The sequence below is a fragment of the Herpailurus yagouaroundi genome, unplaced genomic scaffold, assembly GCF_014898765.1.
Source record: "Herpailurus yagouaroundi ecotype Mexico unplaced genomic scaffold, PumYag 140, whole genome shotgun sequence".
NCBI classification, from domain to species: Eukaryota; Metazoa; Chordata; class Mammalia; order Carnivora; family Felidae; genus Herpailurus; species Herpailurus yagouaroundi.
Genome location: NW_024412395.1, coordinates 88,238,312 through 88,261,426, shown reverse-complemented (window position 1 = coordinate 88,261,426; position 23,115 = coordinate 88,238,312). Strand labels below are relative to the sequence as shown.

Genomic DNA, 23,115 nt, shown 5'->3' with positions numbered 1-23,115 from the left:
TACCTTATCTCCCTAATACAGATAAAAAAAATCAGGTGACAAATAACTAGGCTTCACGCCATTTAAGAAGTAAAATGGATGTGTCTACTTTGATTGACTGTTATTTTATTATTAGAAAAGCTGTTTTGCAAGAAGGTAAAACTTACATCCTGTTTAATTTTTTTCATTATAGAAAGAAAATTAAATTATAGGAAGTAGTTTTGAATTATTTTTCTTTAATATGCTGTTCATTACAATTACAAAAAGAGGAGAGAGATAGAGTGAGGGAGACAAAGTTTGTGCTCCCTAGAAGGGAAAGCTTTTAATATTTGATGGGCTCTCCTTATACGTCTGCTTTTTATTTTTAAACACCACCACCTCTTTGCTGACCAACAGTTTCTTGCAAATTATGGCAAGGGGGGCGGAGCATGAGCAAAGGAGCTGGGTGAAAGTGATACTCCCTGCCAAAGTTCCAAGTTGAAATCAAATCCTTCGGTAAAGTTTCTTGGGCATGAAAAAAAAAAAAAGATTTACAACTTCAGCAGAACTGTAATTCTACCAAGAAAAAGTATCAGTCAATCTACTTTACTGTCACCAAAGGATCTGAAGCTGGCTTTGTCATACTTCTTTCTCCTTTATATATGGAGGTGGGAAAAAAAAAAAAAAAGCAAGAGGAGTTTAAAAAAAATTGATGAAGCCCTGACCCTTTAGATTCCATTTATAGTCTGAGCCTGAATGCCATCCCCCTTGACTAGCGAACCGTCCAATCCAGCCGCATGTGTCAAGATTCTATTAGGCACTAAGTGAAATATATATGCATGCCCTTATACCATTTAACACTCTGGGTCCACCTTCAAGACACTGGGCTGTGGATCAACTGAAGCACCACTCCTCTTCCAAGAATCATTTTGACAGGTTCTTTTGGAGGTGCTCCTTTTTTTTTTTAACCTATCCTTTTAAACAAAATGGCACCAAAGAAGGACGTGAAGAAACCTGCTGCCGCCCCAGCCCCTGCCCCGGCACCTGCACCTGCACCTGCACCCGCCCCAGCCAAACCCAAAGAAGAAAAAATTGACCTCTCTGCCATTAAGGTAACTAAAAGGGGTGAAATGTTTGGTCACTGAAACATCTTTCAACAGTAGGAAACTCTAGGAACTTGCAAAGGGGCATATTTTTCATTGAGAGAAGTGGCGTTACTACACAGACTGGTAGATTTGGGGAGAAAAGAATCCAAATTAAAAATAAATAAACTCTGTCATTACTATGAATGTGATATTGCCTATGGAGCCTGTACTTTGCTCCAGTTTTTGTTCTCTGGTTTTCTTTTTTCCCTAAATGGTCAAAGTGCAATTTAGGGACAAAATGTGTAAGTGTGAAAAGGTGTTTCGCAAATACTTAAACCAGTGTTTTATTTTGTTCTGTTTTGTTTTAAACAAAATCTCTGTGGAAACTGGATCCCTTACCTTAATGCTACATCAAAAGAAATTTTTAGCTCCGACTTGTTTCCAAAAGTTTTAAAACAGCTGATGACCCAGTTGTCCTGGGCGTATTTATTTGACAGCTGCTTTATTTCTTCTGAAAAACAGAGGATTTTTGCAATTCAAGTTAATTCCCCCTTCAGCTTTGCTTAATAAAATTTGATACAACACCAAATTAGATCTCAGTGCAGACAATTATGCACTCAAGTGTTTCAGTGACTATAACTGTCATCTTGTTTATTTATATATAGTATTTAATTCAGAATGTGTGAGTTGCTTCTAAATGAAACTAACCCCCAAAATACTATAAAACTTGGTTATATGACTTTTAGCTTATGTCTTTGAGCTCTTGCATACTGATCTTCAACTAAGGAGAATGTGATTGATTTTTGTGTCGACACTTTGCTGTGATCAAAGTTCTCAATTGCCACAGATTATCTGCTTTTGGGAAAATGACGCTGTGCATGTATGTGCCTGTTACCTCTCAGTGATGTGATCCATCAAATGTGCTCCTTCTCCTCATTCACTGGGGCTTGACTGGTCTGAATGACAGTTTGAAATCTTTCAGGAACTCTGCCTTATATGGAAAACTAATGGGCAAAAGGTCCTATTAGGTGATCTTTTCTCTTAAGCCAAAAGTTCTGTACATAATAAATCTAAATTTTGCTAATTTAATACTGTTTACCTGTAATGACCAAGCTGACCTATAAATAAACATTTCATTGACTATTTTAGTATAATCATAGATTTAAAAAAATACTCCCCACATAAATATTATATTGGATCATCCTCAGATCTATGTGATGACATTAAATAAATACATTCATAATTTTTATAGCATTCTGGTTAAACATGAAATTATATGTTCCAAAGTAGGAGTGGATTAATACAAATATTTATCTTGAGTTTTTAGGTACCTAAAGCCATATTTGAAGAAAGTTGGTCAGAGAATCTAATACTGGTTAGGAACTCTTCTTAATGAATATCCACTTAGGAGGAGAAATGCATGTCAGATTTTCTGATAAATGGTGTTCTAGCTAAAGGACTGCATATAGTTCATTAAGAAAAAACCAAATTTTTCATCTCCAGCAATTCTAGTTAATGTATCTTTATAGATGCACACTGACTACATTATACAATGAATGTGATTATGGCCACTACAAGAATCCTAATCATCCGTATTATTTGACTCTCCATTCCATACTAAGACTAGAGATATGAATCAGTGTCAAAGCTATTCCACTATATTTATTGTGATTTATAAGACAATGTTACCTCTTTGTATCCAGTATTACAAATATCTGTGGGGGGATAGGGGATGTGCCTTCTTAAGAAGAAAACAAAATATCCCACTAATGAAGGCAAGCATTAATTTTCTTCCCTGAAGAAATACAAATAACACTGATTGATGATTGATTGATTGACCGATTAAAAATTTAGTTTGGCAGTAAGTGTCTAAGGAAAGACAAAACATCACTTTTTTAAATCCAGAGATTAAACTGATTGTCCACAGCACAGAAGTGACGCTGTTTTGAATCTTGAAGGTTTATCCTTTCATCTATATGTTGAATTCATGCTAGGGTGGCTAATGTAGCTAGCACAACTAAGCAAAAGAAGAAAACAATCTTAGGGCGTCTCTGCAGTGATGAGGTATGTAACATCTTCACTAGTTCATTACAGAACGAGAGATGCGATGGATCCTGATAAGGGACGCAAACTAAAATGGAGCAGTTAAATGCATCTAGAAGAAACAGGAGGAATTTAACCTTTATATTTCTTTCAGAGGGCCTATTCTTAATAAAGAGAGAGAAAAGGAGAAGGATAAGACTGAAACTAACATGTTTTTGTAAAGGAATTTAAAGGCCTTCAATGATTTGCATTCATCACTATGAAACCAGTGCACATTTATAGGTATTATAGTCAAAGAATGGACTACATCTTGAGAAGTATATAAAATTTAATTTCATCCCAGTAGGTAACAAGGCAAATTAAAATGTACATTAAAACATTTCATATTATGATGCTTTTAATCACCTAATGATATTTCTAGATATATTACCTCATATAAGTTATAAACTTTTTTCAGGCAGAGAAAATGAACTCTAAAGAAATTAATAGAGCTGTTATATGTGTTCATTAACTTTCTGAAAACTCGATAAAGAACAAAACTTAATTGGATTTTAAACTTTCTTTCATAAATCATATAATATTAGAAATCCAGCTGTCCTTGAGACTTTGAGTAATGCTAAAGTTTAAGTAACTATCTCTGTAGTATTATAGGCATGGCAACAGTAATATTTAATTCTTCACTACTATTCCCAGCTACTATCTATGTTCTGCCTTATAATATACCATCTTTAACAGCTATATATTTAAGTCCCCATAAACTCTGAACAATCTTTAATATTGTTAATTAGTTTTATCAATTTCTTTAATGTGCTTTGCAACCTGATTTCCTAGTTTGTTGGTTATTTAGAACATTTGTTCAGTTGTTCTGACATAAAACCTCTGATATTCACTGAGGGAATGCTTACCTGATATCCTATGACCATGGATTTTCCAGGAATGTCCTTTTCAAAAACACAAAGACAGCTGATATTTGAACACTAAAGTTACTTTCCTGGATGGTTCTAAACACTCTTTGCCTTCAGAGAGCTGACACTTCCAGCAACAATGCCCGACTAAAGAACACTGTCTCACAGACTCTCAAGTGTAGGAATTAAAACCCCCCATGAGCATAGTTGCAGGCGCAAACACAAGAATTAACACCTGCTGCCCAACACTTCAGCCAAGTGTTGAAATAATGAAAAGAAAATAAGTAATGAGATGACTATGTGCCTAGATTTTAAAAGATCAATGTGTAAATAAATTTTTTGCACGATGCATGCCGCAACTGATATGTCAGGATTGCTATGAGGATATAAGACTTTGAATGATGTCTGTCCTTGTGCTGTTTAAGTTTTAATTCTCACTGTTTTCACTGTAATTCAATCAGGTCATCTCTGACTAGATGCTGCAGGTGGTATTTACAAAAAGTGGTAAAGGTACAGAATGCATTGACAGAAATTTATCAAATAACAAATCTAAATGATTCAACACACACTTGGGGAGATTTAAACTTTCAGTTTAATGGCAATGTAGGAATACAGCATTCCCAATAAATGCATGTATTTACTGACGGGTATTTAGTGGAGGCAAATATTGTATATACACTGCATTACCTGACTGGCTCTGGTCCAGGTATAGGATTATTTGTTTTAATCTACAAATTCATTTTTCCTCAGCTCTAACAAGGCTAATACAAACCCAGTCCCATTTTGAAGAATTGTTGAGAAAATCAAATGAGGTCATGGCCCATGAAAGGCTCTGAAAACTACAAAGTTCTTTGTAATATAATAATAAATATTCATTGTGAATTAACTCCTGTGCCCTATTAGCTTATTTAATCCTCAAAACGTTATACTGGGGTGGTTTTTAGCCTTGTTTTGCAAGAAAAGAAATTGAGTCTAATGAGGTTCAGTGCTATGTTCACAATCAGATAACTAGTAGGTGGTGGAGCTAGGATTTAACCTTGCAGGCCAAGTCCAGAGTCAACTGTGGTAATTGTATCCCAAACTACCTCCTGTTCATAAAGAGTAAACTGCTGTTAAGAATACATGAAGAAGCCTTTTTTTTTTATTCTTAAATGTATGGGGTAGAGTGGATCTCATATTGCCCTGCACAGTCCTGTGTAGCCAGAGTTAGGGGTGATGGACACAAATCAGAGCAGGTTCACAAAGACTGTTGACCTTGGCTGTTCACTACTTTTCTGTTCTCTACAGATTTCCCCTATCTTAGCACCTGTTACCGACAGGTTGGGTGCTCTCTTTTACAGATGAAAGGTGGGAATATTAGGGACCTAGAAAGACTCCTAGTCACTTTGTTCTAGCTTCCTATAAAAAATTTGTAAATGGAACATATATACTAAAAAAAAAGTCGTTATGTGAGTAGATTAGTAGTTGTCAGGGATGGAGCTGGGGATGGGGTAAATGTGTAAAGGTGGTCAGAGGGTACAAGATTCCAGTTAGAAGATGAATAAGTTCTAGGGGCACCTGGGTGACTCAGTCACCCAGTTGAGTGTCTGACTTCAGCTCAGGTCATGATCTTGTGGTTCATGGGTTTGAGCCCCGCATCAGGCTCTGTGCTGACAGCTCAGAGCCTGAGCCTGCTTCAGATTTGGGTCTCCCTCTCTCTCTGCCTCTCTCTCTCTCTCTCTCTCAAAAATTAAATAAACATTAAAAACATCATTTAAAAACTTTTTTAAAAAGATGAATAAGTTCTGGGATCTAATATACAGAATAGTGACTACAGTTAATAATACCATATTGTACACTTGAAAGGTGCTAAGAGAGTAGATCTTAAAAGTTCTTACCACACACACACACACACACACCATACACAAATTGTTTTTTAATTTTAAAAACTATTAAATAGATGTATCAACTAACTTTACCATGGTAATCATTTTACAATATCAAAATCATCACACATCAAATCATGTTGTACACCTTACTTAAACTTACATGATGCTATGTCAGTTATATCTTAATAAAGCTGGAAAAAATAAACTATACCAAAGTATTTTTAAAATGCTCTTAAATGTGAGGCACCTGAGTGGTTCAGTCGGCTAAGTGTCCAACTTCAGCTGAGGTCATGATCTCACACTCCGTGAGTTCGAGCCCCACATCAGGCTCTGTGCTGACAGCTCAGAGCCTGGAGCCCGCTTCGGATTCTGTGTCTCCCCTTCTTTCTGCCCCTCCCCTGCTCATTCTCTGTCTCTCTCTGTCTCAAAAATAAATAAAAACATTAAAATTTTTTTTAAATGCTCTTAAATGTAATTAAACAGATTGAATTTTAAAATAATTTTGGTTTTGTTTAATTAAGTATACACATATACCAAAACCGACCTCCAAATTTTGCCATCAGGCCAATATTCTGAGAAAAGTATGGGATCTCTATTTTGTTTACAAATAGCATGATTTTAACTGTAAGGAAATATCAACCATATATCTTTTGGAGTGATACGCAGAAATATAATATCACATGTATAATGATTAAATCTTAACCTTAACCAGCTTGAGAAAAAGAACCAGGAAAAGAACACATATAGTCAATTTCTGATTAGAAGGAATGACTGAAAACATTTATAAGGTGTCTCTAAGCTTTCTTTAGGTAATTGTAAGAGTTTGTTTTTTTATCTTGACCTTTCAATAAGACAAATTAATTTTTAATAAAACTATAATGTAACAAATTGCGATATCAATCCATTTGCAGTGTGAATATAACCTCAGGAGCAAATAAAAAATTATTTGAGATTACCACTAGATACCATATGAAGTTTCCACTTTTAAACATCTATGATGTATAAGAAGGGAACAGGTGGAATGGAGTGAGAAAACACTAAAGGGCATTCTGTAACTCTCCAAAATTACATTTGAATGATATGTACCTGGATAATATCTTTGCGAAGTAAAATGCAATTTGGAAAGGAATAGATATGTTCACCAATTAATAGTGAATAGCACTTTTAATTTTAAAGATAATGAAATCTTTGCAAGACAAGGAGACCACAAAGTGACAGTGACAAATTTAGACTCTTGACATTCTAATGTTGCAAATGAATCCCCTGGCAAGTTGTCTTTAGAAGTCGTTCCATAATTACCCAGCATTAAGCACCATCTGACTCATGGAAATTATGGAAAGGATTATATTTAGTCTGCTGATACTACACTTTCTTCCGCTTCTCCTCATACTGAAATACTTTTTGTATGAAAATGAGATCTATAGTTTGTTTCTACATCAACTTCTACAGTTTGTTTCTCACTCCAAATCAGAATTTGGAGGGCAAAAGTTGCAATATACAAGGTGTAGTCGCTTCAATTATATTAGTTAAAAATTCAAACTATATGGATGACAGATCCTTGTTATTCTGGCCATAAGTTAATAATAGTGAATTGAAGCCAGAGGAAAAAAAATTACCTTAAAGATAAAACCACATCTACTCAACTTTATAGTCTTTCTTTTGTTGTGGCGAGTGAAGTCTTTGTACATGGCACATGCCTAATGGTTCAACGTCTCATGTTTCTGAAGCATCTGACTCACTTGAACACAGTTTATGAAATTATATTTTAACTCCTCTTTATCTAAATTACTTCAAAATAATGTTGCTTAATGAGTTTTTAAGCACTAAGCCCTTTTCCATTAAAAAAGGAGGTTGAGGTTGATTCTACTAACAAAAGCATGGAAAATTCACACCAGTGCAGAACATAGCAAACCTAGAAATCATACAGAGGAAGCTGCAACCCAGATAAGTTATTTAATCAAAAGACACATGCTTTCTTATAATAGAACAAAATTCTGAATGTTTCAATCCCTGTCTAGTTCCATTCCCATCATATCAAAAGACCTAAAATCTCTAAAATGGTAATGCCAACATTCATAAATCCCTGTGGTCACAAAAAGAACTTTTATTACAGATGAGGAAAAAGCAGATACTTTAAATTTCTTAAAACACATACACCAAGAATTTTTCGAATGCTCACATTTTTTAAATAAAAAGAGGAAGGAAGGAACAAAAACACGACTTGGATTTTTAATAAATTGCATATAAATAAATGTACAAAGTAGAGAAGGTACAACTCTTAAAAAATCTTAAATTTATCAGTTATTAACCATAGGTAAGCTGAAGAAGTATAGACTTGGGCCACATGTTTAAATTTTTATTAAAATTCACCTAGGCCTCTCATTAAGTCTTGTAGGTCTGAATTGTGTTATCTTACAAATTCAGCCAATGTGACTGAATTCAGTTGACTAGTCCACACTTTCACAGCATAGAATTACTTATTTCTCCTTCTGTTCAGATAAATGTATCCAATATAGCCATCTACTCTCTCTTATATTGGACAGCCTGGACTAGTACTGTATTCTCATTGTTCTTAATTTCTCCCTTTTATTTCGTATTATAGTCACCAGCCTAAGTATATCCTTTGTTGAGGTAAAATAAAAAATGAAATGAAAAATATGTATTTCCTTTAAATCAAATAAGTTACTCTGAGGCACAAAATTCTAATTTCCAAAACAGTATTTCTGCTGCCTTTTTATGGTGATTCACGGTAACTCTGTGAGATTAGAATGAAAAATAATAATCTAAGTTTTTCTTAGGTTTTGCATACATTCTAGGCCTTCAAATGCCTCTCTGCCAGGCATTAAATCAGAGAACATGCAGCAATGTTTTCTTGCTTGAAAACTGGCCCTGCTTAGATTAACTTCTTTACTTAGCCTTACCAGTCATTAGCCTCATTATGTCTTGCAGGGAAGATGAAGACTGTTTAAAGACCATAGTCTATGTTCCTTCCTAGGGCATTTTCTCTCAGTATTCAACGTCACGGATCTCCCAGATCATCCTTAATTATAGCTCTTCTTGATATACTAAAGCTTAACATACAACAATTTCAGAGCCTGTTTGATTAAATTCGTCTTAATATTTTCCCTATAAATTAATTCCTTCTATACACTAGAAGCTTTATTTTGTCTTTAATCAGTTAACTGAACATCACGAGTACTTTTCAAAGTGAGAAAACATCTGTAAACATTGCAATAAAAATCCTTTTCACCACCAGTCCCTTGTAAACTACTACTTACTTAAATCCAGTACTAAAGAGCACAGGAGTCACAAAAATATGGCATATAGCTGTTGTACTAACAGTCTAATATAGGTATGTAGGCTAAGATGGAAAAGCAAATTGAGGGTTGGCAAATTAGAATTCCTAAGCATAAACATTTATGTAAAATCTAAGGAAAGACTGTGGAAATATAAAGGCACATACATCAATAATTCAAAATTAGCATGCCTCGTATGTGCTTGGCAGTTCTAGGTGCTGGACCTATACCCCTGAAGAAGAACATATCGCCTTCTATAGAATGTAAGCTCTTTGAAGGAGATGATGAAATCTCTTCCCTCATGGAATATAATATTCTAGAGGAGAAGCTCATGTTTGAGGTTGGAACTTACTGTGCATATGCTCTAATGATTTTAATTTATAGAAAATCTGTTGAACAACTAATACAGACAAGGTATTTTATAGAGCTATGGGAAATGAGTTATAAAAATAAGGCAGAGGAAGCACTCTAGGGGGAAAAAATTGGGGTGGGCCCATGCCCAGTTTGCATCATGGACAAAGGTAAATGGTTTTCACTAATGGCCTGGACTTTCCAGAAGTTTACAACCAGGAAGGTTAAACATCTTTCAGTGGGAAGAAAGGAGCTGAGTAAATAGGGAGAAAAGATTCTTTCAAGAGGAGATTTTATCAGGGCTTTGAAGAATAGTTAATTTCTAAGAAACAGAGATGAGAGGAGAGCATTCCAGGTAGAATGGACTTAAATCTAATTTTTTAAAACAAACCAAATGATGACAAAGCCAACGGAGGCCAAAATCAGCTGACATTTTGTATTAATATCATGTCTTTGTTCAAAGAACTGATTACTTCATCATTCCAACACCAAGAAAAGAGATGCAAAGGAAACTCTTCATCATTTGTAGAAGGTGTACCAGAGAATAAGTAGCAGTTCCCATTTATTCTATGACCACAGCGTTCAGGTCTTTTAACTTTTAAATTGTAGTTTATTCTCTAGGCTAGAATACACTGTCGCTTTTCTGCTGTTATCAATAACTTGCTTAAATGTTTACTTTGATTCTCAATAGGTACAAAAAAATCTAAGCTCTCATCCTTTACGTAGTAAAGTTATATAGAGAAAGTAGAGTAAAATTGTCTGACAACCGCCTGCCACTTCTATTTTAATAATAGTAAACGTTTACATAATATTCAAGTGGTTAGGAGTAGCTTAATCATAGTATAAATACAACTTTAAGAATTATGTTCCAGTGTACTCCACAAGTATTATACAAATTGACCATACTTTATATGTATTCAAGGACACATTTTTCTGCTCAAAAAAAAAACCTCGCAAAGAAGCATTATGTAGGGCAAATGATAGGCATTCTGTAGGGCAACTTTGATGGATTTATTTTGTGTTATTTGTAGTTTTTAGTTCTACTAAAGATATATACTAGTTCTCAATGTTAACCATAGGGCAATTTCAATTTAATGACACAGTACACAAATAGAATTATAAGACTAAAAAGAACACAAAGAAATATGGTCTGCTCTCATGGCTTTAATTCGGGCATCAAAAACCATGAGGCTCCAAATTACACACTTATCAAAGGTTAGAAATTTCCACCTTTGTCCCTCCCTTCATTTCCTCCTAATAATCCGAAGCATCTAAGTTTTTCTATTAACTTCCATTTCTCATAAATTCTCAAAATGTCTATTTATTAAAGTACATTTTATTGGGTACTAATATTTTTTAAATTATGTTTTTAGTCCTCACTTTGGGACTTAACACCCTAGGAAATTTGTTTCACTACTTGTAAACTTGGGACAAAAAGTGATATGCATTTAAAATTTGATTTCTTCCTAAATGTTTTGAAGTAAAGCCACAAAGGATTCTTCTGTCTAGTGAATGGAGACTTCATGCTTTTTGTGACCATTCTCTTAAAAATAGTTGCTGAGACAATACTTAAATCAAAATCTATCTCCAACGTTCTTTGCACATATAAGCTGCTTTAGGTATGTAGAAAACTGATAAACATGTCTGAATGTTCGTGGACATTCTAGGACTGATCTTTCCTAAGGACCACTTTTCACAGTACCATTCCAAGAATGGAGTTCCTTCCTATTTTCAGGTAAGCTGCCATGAAAACCCATTACCAGCCAATCCCTTAGATGCCTTTAAAATCCTAAAGTGCCAACTGGCACTTTACAGCCCCTGCTTTGGGTTTTTCTGGTTCTCAGTCTGGACTCTGAGGATGGAGGAAATACCCATTTTACTGTACAAAAACTAAGGGAGAATGGTGAAAATGGAGCTTTGAACTATCCTGGCTTAGATAAACTCTATACATCTGAGAACACAACTTGCAAAAGAGTGGTCTTTAGTTAGAGATTTCAAGAACTGACCACACCTTCACTTGAGTGAACTCTAAGAAACACGAAGAATGTGCATGCCCTTTTCAAGTCTTCTGAACTTTACCACCAAGGACAGAGCTCCTCAGGCTCTTCCTTCTATAGTAATTGCCATTTGAAACCCCAACCCAGTCCCATCCAATAAATTCCATTAAATATCAAAACTTGCTGATGCAAAGTTTGCAAAGTCCATAATTCAACGAGAGAAGGGGTCAGCCTGAGTGCTCGAGAAATTCTAAGCTCCTCTGCCACTGAACAAGTAAGAAGCTTCTTAAAGGAAGAGGCTCCAAGAGAACATCTCAGGGATAAAGACCATAAAAGTACTGACAGGCTTCGTCTCATTATGGCTGTCCACTCCTAGGTTCTGGTTTCCTAAAAATAGCCCTCAGGGTACAGAGCCCTCCTTCCCTTTGCCCTAAGAAAGCTAAAGAACTCTCCAAGGGGAGTGGCCACTTCTCTCTGAAACCTGATGCTAGCTGTGAGGTCACAGCTTCCCCAGAAATAAAAGGCAGCCTCGGCAAGCAGGCCCCACTCAGGGACTGGAGCGGCCCTCAACTCACTCTTCAGCTTTGCCGCTGTTCCTCAGCCCAGAAGTTCTGCCATGGTGGGTCCTGTGAGAAAACTCTTTGTCCTTTATAGGAGGATATAGTCGTGGATATGACCTTACTGAATAGAAAGGCAGTCAAGGAGCAGAACTATGGAAAGAACATATTCAGTATAAGTCTGTAGAAAAGTCTGTAGAAAGTCTGTAGAAAAGTAGAATCTACTTTTGCTTTCGTTGAGGTCGGGTGAGGATAGATGAATTCGAGCTATTATGCTAACTGGAAAAGTACATCTTACTCCCCAAAGCAGTACTTTATGCTTCACTAACTTTTGTTACATGACATAAGGTTTATTATATCTAAACATGGGGGAGAGGAAATTGCTACTATAGCAAAATACTATACTTTTAAAAACAGTCTGATGAAGACAGCTAAAATAAGTAAGCTATTTCCGACCCATCAGACACATGGTCGAGCAAAAACCTCCTAGTTAAATAGAAGAAAGACTTAAGGTGATCTTTTTAATGCAGTGTATCTCTATTTCTTAATTCAGTGTATCTGTATTAGACATATTTTAAATACATCACAGACTATTATGTTATTCCAGGAAGTATTTTACTTAGCATTTGTTAAATCATTGATTCATTGATTAAGATGCAGAGAGATGTTCCCTAATTATCTTTTGCAATAGTTTATTTTTCCTAGATTCCAAAGTATCCTAAGGCCACCTCTTATTCTATGACACCTACATATTCTCCTAGAAATCTCAGAACAGAGAGCACTCATGCTTCTGTCAATGCATTTGAAAGAGTACTATTGTTTCTTTCTTTCTCCCTCTCTCACCACTGCAGTCCTTCAGTGCCGACCAGATTGCTGGTAAGTGAATTGAGCTTCTCTACTCCAGATGTAGGCAGAGCACTGCCTGGTTTCTGAAATATCCCTTATCTCTAAGGCATGTTACTGCGTGGCTCAACCTGTTTGTGTCCAAGCTATGCCTGACCTCTGAAAAGTAGGCTTGCTTTTGGAGCTTACTTTGAAGAATACTCAGGGAATGAGCTTGGATACACTTAAAAATAAGGACATTTTTGTTTGGTTAAAATATTCTTTGTGGTTAATTTCTTTCTAACAGATCGAGTTCTCTAAGGCACAGCAGGATGGTAAGTTTAAAAGATACAGTTGTTAATGTGTGCACACTCATAAAGATGGCATGTGAGAAAACCAACTCCCCTGAGATGAGATCAGCTCTTCCTAATTATCCCCACTGGTGTAGCCACTCTAAATATAAATGCTCTCAATCACTCTAAATAGAAGTTTTCTCAACTTGAACCTCTTGCTTATAATCAGTAATCAAAGGTTTATGCAAACAAAAGATAGACACCATAAAATAGGTCCTTGCAATCACTGTTCTAAGTAAAACCATTTTGATAGAGTAGCCAATACCATAGATACACCCAAAAAAAGTTGTAGATTTTGAAAGGCTAACCTGTTCATCAAATTCCTGAAGACAGATTTGAGAGGTCTGAATTGTTCCATTTAGAAAATAATATTGATTGTGAACCTGCCAATTACCAAACCTACATAATTTCAATGGGCATCACAGTGAGTTGAGAGAAACAAGTGAAGTGGATATAGAATAAAAGTGAATTCAGAGAGAAGGAAGAAAAGTTTATCATAAAACTGTGCAAGAAACATTAGACATCTCCTGGTCTGTCTTTAGAGAGCTGATAGGACTTGTTCAATGACCCAAAGTATTAGTAACAGGCCCAAACTCTGGTATTAGTTTAAACTAATTAGAAATTTATTTCACAAAAACAGTTACTAACTAGAAGATTTCAAATTCTTAAAATTCAAGAGAAGCTGAGTACTTTCCCTAACATTTCCTTCAGGTCTTTGGATCCAAGAGACCCTATGTCCCACGAAGTTTGTTTTTTCACTAGAAGTGTAGGAGAGAATGTTTTATGGACTGATAGTGTCACAAGTTCAAACAAACTGAGAAAGAAATTACTTCTAAAGAAGTGAGGGAGAGAAACACTTTAGTTATATGATAGCATACATAAATAATTATAATTATAGGTGTTTAATAAGAAACTATTCAAATACTTGGTTCTGTACCTAAGAAATGCCACATTTTTCAGTCTGTTTCAATGCCTAGAATATTTCATGTCTGGACGTCAAGTAAGAAAAAAAAAGGATATTTGCTGTAGTAAAAACTCATATGTATCTACATCATGGTTGATGATCTCATGTCAACAGATCAGGTGATTCAATGACTCAGAACTCAAGAGCATTTGAAATTATACTACAAAGGACTATTTTTTTTTCTCATTGAAAAAAAATGGTAATCCTACTATATTTTGTTTGAATTTTAATGCATTTTTAACGAGTGATGCTGCTACATTATCAGCTACTGCATCCCAGTCCTCTCAAATATCCAATTTACGGTGTCACTTTGGCTGCCAAACTATGGTGGGACTAAGCAACAGAAGACTTACTGTTGGCCAGAAGGACAGAAGGACTTACTGTTGACCATTAAACCTATAACTACATATATGAAAGAAGTTTTAGATATAAAAGTTCAGGAAGCATTGGTGGGGTGGACTGGTTTTCTCCTTGTGCCAGGAAAGCGAATGTAAGCTCTTAAAATTTCAATGGAAATACAATGCTTTTGGAAATGAATGAAAACTTCTTTGGTTTCCTTCCTTGTTCAATGATTAAAGAGTTTTGGTCATGGCTGCTCCATTTGAATGTATCACAGGTTGGAAGAAAAGGGGAAAAAAAGGAACATGATTGCATTCTAAAGGTCTAAGTCCTGTGATGTCCAGTGGAGTTGCTACTTAGCCACATGTGGCCATTTAAACCTGAATTTTAATTAATTAAAAATAAAAGCATTTAAGCAGCTATTTTCTCAGTTGCACTGCTCATATTAGTGCTCAGGGGCCACAGAGGGCTTTTGGGGCAGCCCAGACATAGAACATTTTGATTGTCACAAAAAGGTTTCTAGTGTTGGTCTATACCAGGGGTTGTCAAATTTTTTTCTTAAAGGGCCAAATTGTCAATATGTTAGGCTTTATTGGGAGTACAGAAAACAACTCCACTCCATTGTTGAGGTTTAAAAATAGCCATAAACAATACATAAAATAATGGGCTACATTCCAATCAAACTTTATTTTAAAAAACAGGTGGCCAGCCCCTAGGTAGCAGTTTGCTAATCCATATTCTAGACTCTTGAAGAGAATAAATCTTAAAAATCTGGGGTAGGAAGAGCAATATCTGTCTGTCCTTGGCATTTAAATCAACAAAGGGTTAATGTCAGAGAGATTCTATTACAGCCCATAAAATCCTATTTGTATATCAGCATCTAAGCAGGGTAATAGTGAGCCCTCTGAGCAATCTGTGCATGAAAGCATGGAGCCAGTAACAAGAATAGTTCAGTTTCACATGTCCCTTAGAAAGATGAAAAATAATATTTGACTAATAATCCTACTGTGCCTGCAGCGTGCTTTTTAGGTTAAGGGAATGGTCTGATGTAGTCAAATTGCATAGAATCTGAAGGGAAACCTTTAGCCAAGAATGGTGACATGCTCTATAGTTGATTGTGAATATGTCTGGTACAACCTTCCATCAAGGGATAGAGGGATGATAAAATAGGGCATTTTGCTGAGTAATCTATCTAGATGGCATCTTTTGATCTAAGGCCATTAATGGTCTAAAAACACTGTTTTCAGCTCATTAAAAAGTGGTTGTTTTGAGTGTTGTTGGGATTAATCCAACAAGTTGTCATCAATACTTTTGGGTTCTCCAGAAAATCTAATTTAGTTAAGTTTAGAAAGTTTCAGTTAAAATGTCACTTCTGGCCCCTTAATCCATAGTAGTACCCTTTTCTGTCTTTTTGGCATATACTTTGTTAACATAATCCTGAAAGGCAAAAACAATTCCAACAACATAGAGTGACAAAATTTAGGGAAAGTCAGCAACAAAGTGATTGTGATAAAAATAGACAACACTTTAAAGATATGTACTTATACACACACATAAAAGTTCAAATAAAACTAGAAATATCTGAATAAAATTGGTGGAGTCTATCAATGTGAATATTCTGTTTGTGACAATATTGCCATAATTTTGCAAAATGTTACTACTGGGGGAAACTAGATAGAGTATTTAAGAGATCTCTCTGTAATTTTTTTTCCTTAACATTGCAGTGAATTTACAATTATCTGCATAAAATTGTAATTTTAAAAATGTGTACTTAAATTCTAAAGCCAATATGGCGACATGCTGTCATATGTATTATCTGAAAAAGAGTAAAGTTTAAACAGATTATGATAGTGATATATCCAAACAAATATTTCTCCTTCCGAATCAATTACATTGGGAGCCCATTAAAGTCATACAATGCAGTGGTGAAACGACACTATTGAACTCAGAGATTTGTTTCACCTTTCTAATTTTTTTTTTCCTGAGAAATGAAGTTGCTCCTGAAGATAACTAGTCCAGGGGGGAGGCTAAGAGATTTGTCCTTCAGGAAGAGGGTTTTCTAAATAATTTGAAAAACCTGGGTTAACCTCTTATAACTCAACCCTGATTGAAAATTTGTTTTCTTGAAATTTTATTAACTTTCTCAATTATGAGGGGTTCTTAAGGTTTCTCAAGACCTCAGAATTTCTTAACCCAGTCATACTTCTCAGGCAGATGAAGGAAATATGAATAAATACATCAAGGAGCTTCAATTTCCGTATCTGATTAAAAATAATATATGATTTGAGGCTGGAAATGCTGCTTTAAAATAGTCCCCAAAAGAAGTGTCAGAAAGGATTGCCAATGACTGTTTGAGCTAAGAAAAGGAAGAGTTCAAAGATAACAACATAAGTGGTTGCAAAAGGTGAAAACAGAGGAGAGTGAACTGGATCCTTGATGAAATTAGGGGTAATTTATAGGTCTAAGGGAGAAAAAGTATCCTAAAGCTTCTTGCTTCTTGCAGAATTCAAGGAGGCGTTTCTCCTGTTTGACAGAACAGGTGATTCTAAGATCACCTTAAGCCAGGTCGGTGATGTCCTTCGGGCTCTGGGCACAAATCCCACCAATGCAGAAGTCAAGAAGGTTCTGGGAAACCCCAGCAATGAAGGTAACCGTGTTTTCCCAAGAAGTTGGGAAGCAAGATTGTGTGTGCATGCACACACACACACACACACACACACACACACACACACACACCCCACAAGGAGGGGGGAGGGGAGAGACACAGAAAGGGAACTTTATTGAGAAATAAGATCCATAGAATAGAGCTTAACTTGTTCTTGATGGTAAATGTGCTTCTTGTCTGTCTAGAATCTCAGTTTTTCCTCATAAAATAAGTGAACTTTCCTTTGAGAATTTGCAAGCATGATAAAATTTCATGCCAATGAAAAGAAATAAAATCTAATGCTAACATTGTCATCCTCATCCCATCTAATGCTCATAATTTAAAGGTTAATGAATAAAATCATATCCAAATCTGCACATTTTTTCCAAACCTTCAAAGGCAAAAATACATTTTGACAAAGATGTTTAACATGGCCAAAACACAATACATTTTGTGAACAACTCAGCAAATTGCAATGGCACACTTCTAGAAAAGATCTACTCTGATAAGAGCTGTGGAAATAAAATCACAGTGCTTTCAAGAGGTTGACAATGCCTGCTGACTTTGCCCAGTGCTCAGTCTCTTGACACCCTGCTCTGTGCCATTTTAAAAGAAACTCACCTCTCCTAATTAAGAATAGACAGGATGTCATTTTAATAAGAGTATTTTCTATTCCCAAAGAATCACAAGAGGACTTAAAAATTGAAGCCAAAATGTACATTCAGTCCCCCAAAGTAAATCCCAGTACAAAAGACAGTAGATATTTAAGTGGCAAATTGTAGACATCATTTGCTTGATATGGTCATCCAGTTATTAGTCTGGAACAAAAATATTTTTTTAATTCCAAAGATTCATAGCACAGTGTAATAGTCTATTGGAGAATAGCACACTGAACAAAAAAGATGAGAAAAAAACTGAAATTTTTTCAAGTAGATATTTGAGCTGTTTATCTTTGCCATGAGGGGGAAAGAAGGAGGGGAGAAGAAGTAATCTCATTTTCCCCTTGATAACTGAAAAGACTATTTTCCTTTTATACCAAAGCAGGGGAAGTGGAGCTTGAATTTATGCAAACGGACTTCTAAATCACTCCACTGGAATTTTTCTCAAACTTCACTTTCTTTAGAGGAAAATGTCTAGGTAAATCATTCAAAAGGTAGCTGAGAGCATGAGATAAAGTGAGAAAATGATAAGCCAAATCTTATTTTGTAAATGCCATTTTGTAAATTACCAAACATCTATCTTTAACAGCATTATTAGGTAAATAAATGTTCATTTATTCAATGTTCAGATGTGGTCTTTTCAATATCATTCAATTTCCATTCTATGAGGAAGGACTAATAAAAGGGAATTTTGACTTTAGGGCTACATAACTTTGTCCATTCATATACATCTGGATAGTCTGTTTTACACTTTTGTTGTAAATGCGATTTACCTTGTTTGTTGTATATTTTTACATTGCTTCTTTAGTATTTGTAGAAAATATTAAATTGACAATACTAATAAAAAGCAGTTAACACTTTTCAGCACTCGGTTTGTCCCAGGTATTGTAATAAATTTCTCATGTGTTATCTCATTTAGGGCTCACACTAACACTCTGAGGAATCTCTCTTTTACAGATGAAAAAGTTGAGGTACAAAAAAGGGTGAGAAAGTTGCCCGTGATCACGCAGTTATAAATGGTGGATTGGGGATAGAAGTTTAGGCACTGGGACTCCAGAACTCGTGCTATCATCTATCACCAACGTTTTGTCATCAGCAATTTACTAACTGAAATTTAAGCTATATGAAGATATTTTAGATCAGCTGGAATGAACTTTCAAGTTCAATTTGTGATTCAGAGATGACATTTTATGGTAGCTAATAACTCTCCAAATTGCAATTTCTTCCAGAGATGAATGCCAAGAAAATTGAATTTGAACAATTTCTGCCCATGATGCAAGCTATTTCCAACAACAAGGACCAGGGCACATATGAAGACTTTGTTGAGGGTCTGCGTGTCTTTGACAAGGAAGGCAATGGCACAGTCATGGGTGCTGAACTCCGTCATGTTCTAGCCACATTGGGTAAGGAACATTTATTTCAGTAGGCTTCATAGGACAGAATATATAGGAAAGAGCATGACTTAAGGAAATCAAGTTATGACAAAGTAGGTAGGGAAGAAAAGCTATTGGTAAAAAAGAATAGTCAAAAACTAATGACCATTTCTACTGGCCTCCGTGCCAACAAGTTTGTTTGGGGAAAGTGGTAACTTAAGTTACTAGTAATGAGTAAGTAAAGTAAAGCATGGTAGTCCACATAGGATAGAGCTTGGATGATCAGGTATAATGTGTATTTAAGTCATTCATTAGAAACAATTCATTGACAACATACTAAGTGCCAGAAGAACAGGATGGGCTTGATTTCTATCCTCTAAGAGCTTAATCATAGTCTCAAGGAACCCAAAACTGATCAGTTATGGTGAAATTTTGAAAATATTCTCTGGCCTTCTTTCTGAACAAAGAGTTTTCTTTCATCAGGTGAGAAAATGAAAGAGGAAGAAGTGGAAGCCTTGATGGCAGGTCAAGAAGACTCCAATGGCTGCATCAACTATGAAGGTACAATCTCATGTGCTTTGGTATTTACAGCAACTCTTAACTGATTGGGTTGTTGATGGACTCCTTCCAAGCTTAAAATAACTTCATCTCTGTCTTCTTTACTGAACATATACATGTTATTTATTATCAATCAATTACACAATAACTCTAAAAAGATATTCTCTAAGAATCTGGCCGTGTACATAAGATTTTTATTCCTGTGGGTTTTGACAATCCTGGGCATTGTTAAATAGCTTAAAATGTTTTCACATGTATTCTTTCTTGCTAGATCTTTACCACATTTCTGTAAGATAGACAGGGTTTATGCCAGAATAGGGTTTAATAGAATATTAAAGTTGGAGAGATCTCAAAATCTTTAACAGCAAGTAATTATGAAAATGAGGAAACTGAGGGCCAAAGAGGTTTAGTTACTCAGTGAAGGTCACACCATTAATGGAAGGGCTGGTACTAAAATTTAGTTCTTCTCCTTGTCTGGTGTTCTTCCTTTCATGGCCAACTCTCTATGCTGTGCTACCAATTTAGAGCAGCTTCGCCCAAAGGGTTGGAAAAACAACACTCCACACAAAATACAGATGCAAAATAAAATTCCATGACATAATTTGTAAAATTTAAATTTTCCAAAAAAAATTGAGAAACTTTTCTATCAAAAAGACTAATCTAGCCACTTTTCAATAAAGCTACGTTGATAGCTTTGATGTAAATGTCGAGATGAAGTCTAATGACTTGGGGAAAAGTAAGAACAGAAAAGCAGGGAGAAGAAGAGGGGAGGAGAGGGCAGGAGAAGAGGCAAGCAGTCAGCCAAGCACATTTTCACTGACAATCTTAATTAAACTGCACTTTTTCCCCTGCAAACAATGTTTTACGTTTGGTTATTGCCATAAATGCATTATATAAAAGAAGAATCATTCAATAAATATTGTTTGCACAGGTGGTTAGTCATTTAGAAAATAAAGTCAGATCTGGATCTCATACCAGGATAAATTTCAAATGGTTCAAAAATTTAAATGTAAAAGCCAAAAGCATAAAAGCCATGGACGAATTCTTTTATAACTTTTAGAGTGGGAAGGTCCTTCTAACACTGATAAAAACCCAGAAGGCATTACAGGTTTTGATAAATTCAACTACATAATTTTTTTAAATTCCATATGGCAAAAGCCACCAGAAGCAAAGCCAAAAGACAAATAGCAAACCATTAAAAAAAGTAATCAGTATCAGAAAAATCTCATTTTCCTAATTAAAAAAAAAAAACTATTGCATATTAATAAAAAGACTACAACCCAATAGCAAAATTCATAAGTACATTGGAAATTCACATAAAAAGACATTTTAAAAATCTATAAATACAATGTTAAACTTCACTAATAATAAAAGAAATACAGATTAACAGTACAAGGAGATGCCATTTTTCAATAAGCTGATTGCCAAGCATTAGAAGTGTGACAACACTTTGGGTTGAGAAGAGTGGATGGAAACAGGAAATCTCATGCATTCCTGTTGGGAAGGCATATCATTAAAATCCCAATATGGTTATGTAGTACTAACTATTAATTCTAGCAAATCTACATCACGGGATGTAGCTTTTAGACATGCTTGCACTTGAAACAAGTGATACATGATTATTCACTACGTTGTTGTTGGTAATAGCCAAATGTTTTAACAACTTAATGTCCACTAACGTGGTATGTATCAAATAGACTCTGGTACACCTACACAATAAAATACGCCTACACAATGAAATTCCCCACAGCTCCCTCCCCACTCCCCAAATAATAAGGATACTCTGGTTTGCAGTCATTAACTGAGAAAAGAAAAAGAAAAATACTTTGTAGAATATGCCACCATTAGGGTGAAAAAGAGTTTCAGAAACACATATTTGTATTTTCTTATACATGCATAATACCTCCACCAATTTCACCATAAAGAGAGACACTAGATAGATGGGAGGCAGTGGTGAGGAATATTTCTTTTTTATTATAAACTCTTTCATACTTTAAAGAAACTTCTAACCATGTGAATGTACCATTTATTCCAAAAATTAAATTTACAAAGTCAGGGGAAAGGCCATGAATCCAGGATGAAGAATAGTAGACTATACCGAGCTTCAAAAAAATAAATGCTAGTATTACAGCTAAGGAAAATTAAGATTGAACTAACTTGCTAAACCTCTCTTTTATTAAACTTGATGGTTTTCTAACTCTAAACTGTCTATATTATGCCCACAGCTTTTGTCAAGCATATCATGTCTAATTAAATGGAGCTCTCAAGGTAAATATCTGTTTGCTCTTTATTACATAAGCTCTTTCTTGATGCTGTATTTTTTTTATAAATTTAACAGTTTCACTTTGTGCTATAAACATAATTAGTATTAGTTCATAATTAAGATTTATTTATATTTACCAGAAAATATCAACCTGTCGAAATGGGTTATTTGGAAATAGAGGGCTTTTGTATAAATGTGTAAGCAAAAATCTCTGAGACCTTTGCTTCCATCTATAAACCCTAGCTTTGATTGTGTTGTAATTATGCAGTGAAGATTCAAACAAGCCAGAGACTAGTTCATTAATTTATCTGGAACATAACACTAATAAAAGTAGGGGCCTAAGTTCTTTGAATAATAGATGTCGCTTTTAACAATTACTGCTCTAGAAAACGAGGTTATCACAGTTCAAAGTTAAGCACTTGAAACGAGGTTATTATAAGTAGGAAAAGGCTTACCTTGGAAGTGCTGGTTCATTTTGTGTTTTTTCTTCTTTTGCACTTCAGACTATTTCCTCCCCAGCTTTCTTTCTGAAAAGATGCAATCAACATCTAACTCATATTCCCTTTTCCTTTGTAGATCAAGCATTTTTAGGACAACTGGCTGGAAACTTATTGCAATAACACCCATGACTCACTGCCCAGATCTGCGTCCCATCATTCAGAAAACAAAACGATGTGGACCGTTCTAGATGGAAGGACTCCCTGAATTTTTATATACTTCACGTTCCTCTATGAATTGTATTCATACCACACAAGCCAAGTGTCTCCTGCTCTAGACAAGAAGGATAAAATACTCACAACCTCAAATTCAAGCACCACTCTTTATTTTCTACCATGGGTCATTGAACATCCTTAAAACACTAAATCAATAAATAATTCTGGTCAGTCGGGAACGTTCAAGTTGCATTGTGTTTTTACCTTCTTCCTTAGAGAAAATAATTTTTAAATTTTCAAGTCTTTTGTTAACGTACAGAGTATGGATGAATTGTAAACTTCTAAAGAATAAATCCTTGCAGTCTGCATAGTAATCACAAATGGAATAATCATCATCAAAATATTATTGAAAATATGAAATAGGGAA

General features: G+C 35.2%; 1 protein-coding gene and 1 long non-coding RNA gene across 3 annotated transcripts in view; one reads left to right on the top strand and one right to left on the bottom strand.

The window, feature by feature from the left end:
* The first annotated feature begins 801 nt into the window (after positions 1-801).
* On the top strand, positions 802-22,934 carry MYL1 (myosin light chain 1). Of its 2 annotated transcripts, none has more exons than XM_040476126.1 (7): positions 802-1,070; positions 13,190-13,217; positions 17,042-17,185; positions 19,071-19,244; positions 19,698-19,775; positions 21,998-22,040; positions 22,612-22,934. In XM_040476126.1, exons 1-6 carry the CDS (start codon positions 945-947, stop codon positions 22,024-22,026), a joined length of 579 nt encoding a protein of 192 aa, XP_040332060.1. In that variant the 5' UTR covers positions 802-944; the 3' UTR covers positions 22,027-22,040; positions 22,612-22,934. The 2 variants fall into 2 exon arrangements, with proteins under 2 accessions (XP_040332060.1, XP_040332061.1); XM_040476127.1 differs by lacking the exons at positions 802-1,070; positions 13,190-13,217 and adding exons at positions 12,018-12,122; positions 12,912-12,936.
* LOC121031010 (uncharacterized) overlaps positions 22,490-23,115 on the bottom strand; it is a 63,374-nt gene continuing 62,748 nt past the window's right edge. Inside the window, exon 3 of the long non-coding RNA XR_005790512.1 lies at positions 22,490-22,562. This is a non-coding gene — a long non-coding RNA (uncharacterized LOC121031010). The remainder of the gene's footprint in view (positions 22,563-23,115) is intronic.

Coding starts and splice junctions, on each gene's coding strand:
- MYL1 (XM_040476126.1), top strand. CDS start 945: ATGGCACCAAAGAAGGACGTGAAGAAACCTGCTGCCGCCCCAGCCCCT. Junction 1,071..13,189: donor TTGACCTCTCTGCCATTAAG/GTAACTAAAAGG, acceptor TCTTTCTAACAG/ATCGAGTTCTCTAAGGCACA. Junction 19,245..19,697: donor TCATGTTCTAGCCACATTGG/GTAAGGAACATT, acceptor TTCTTTCATCAG/GTGAGAAAATGAAAGAGGAA.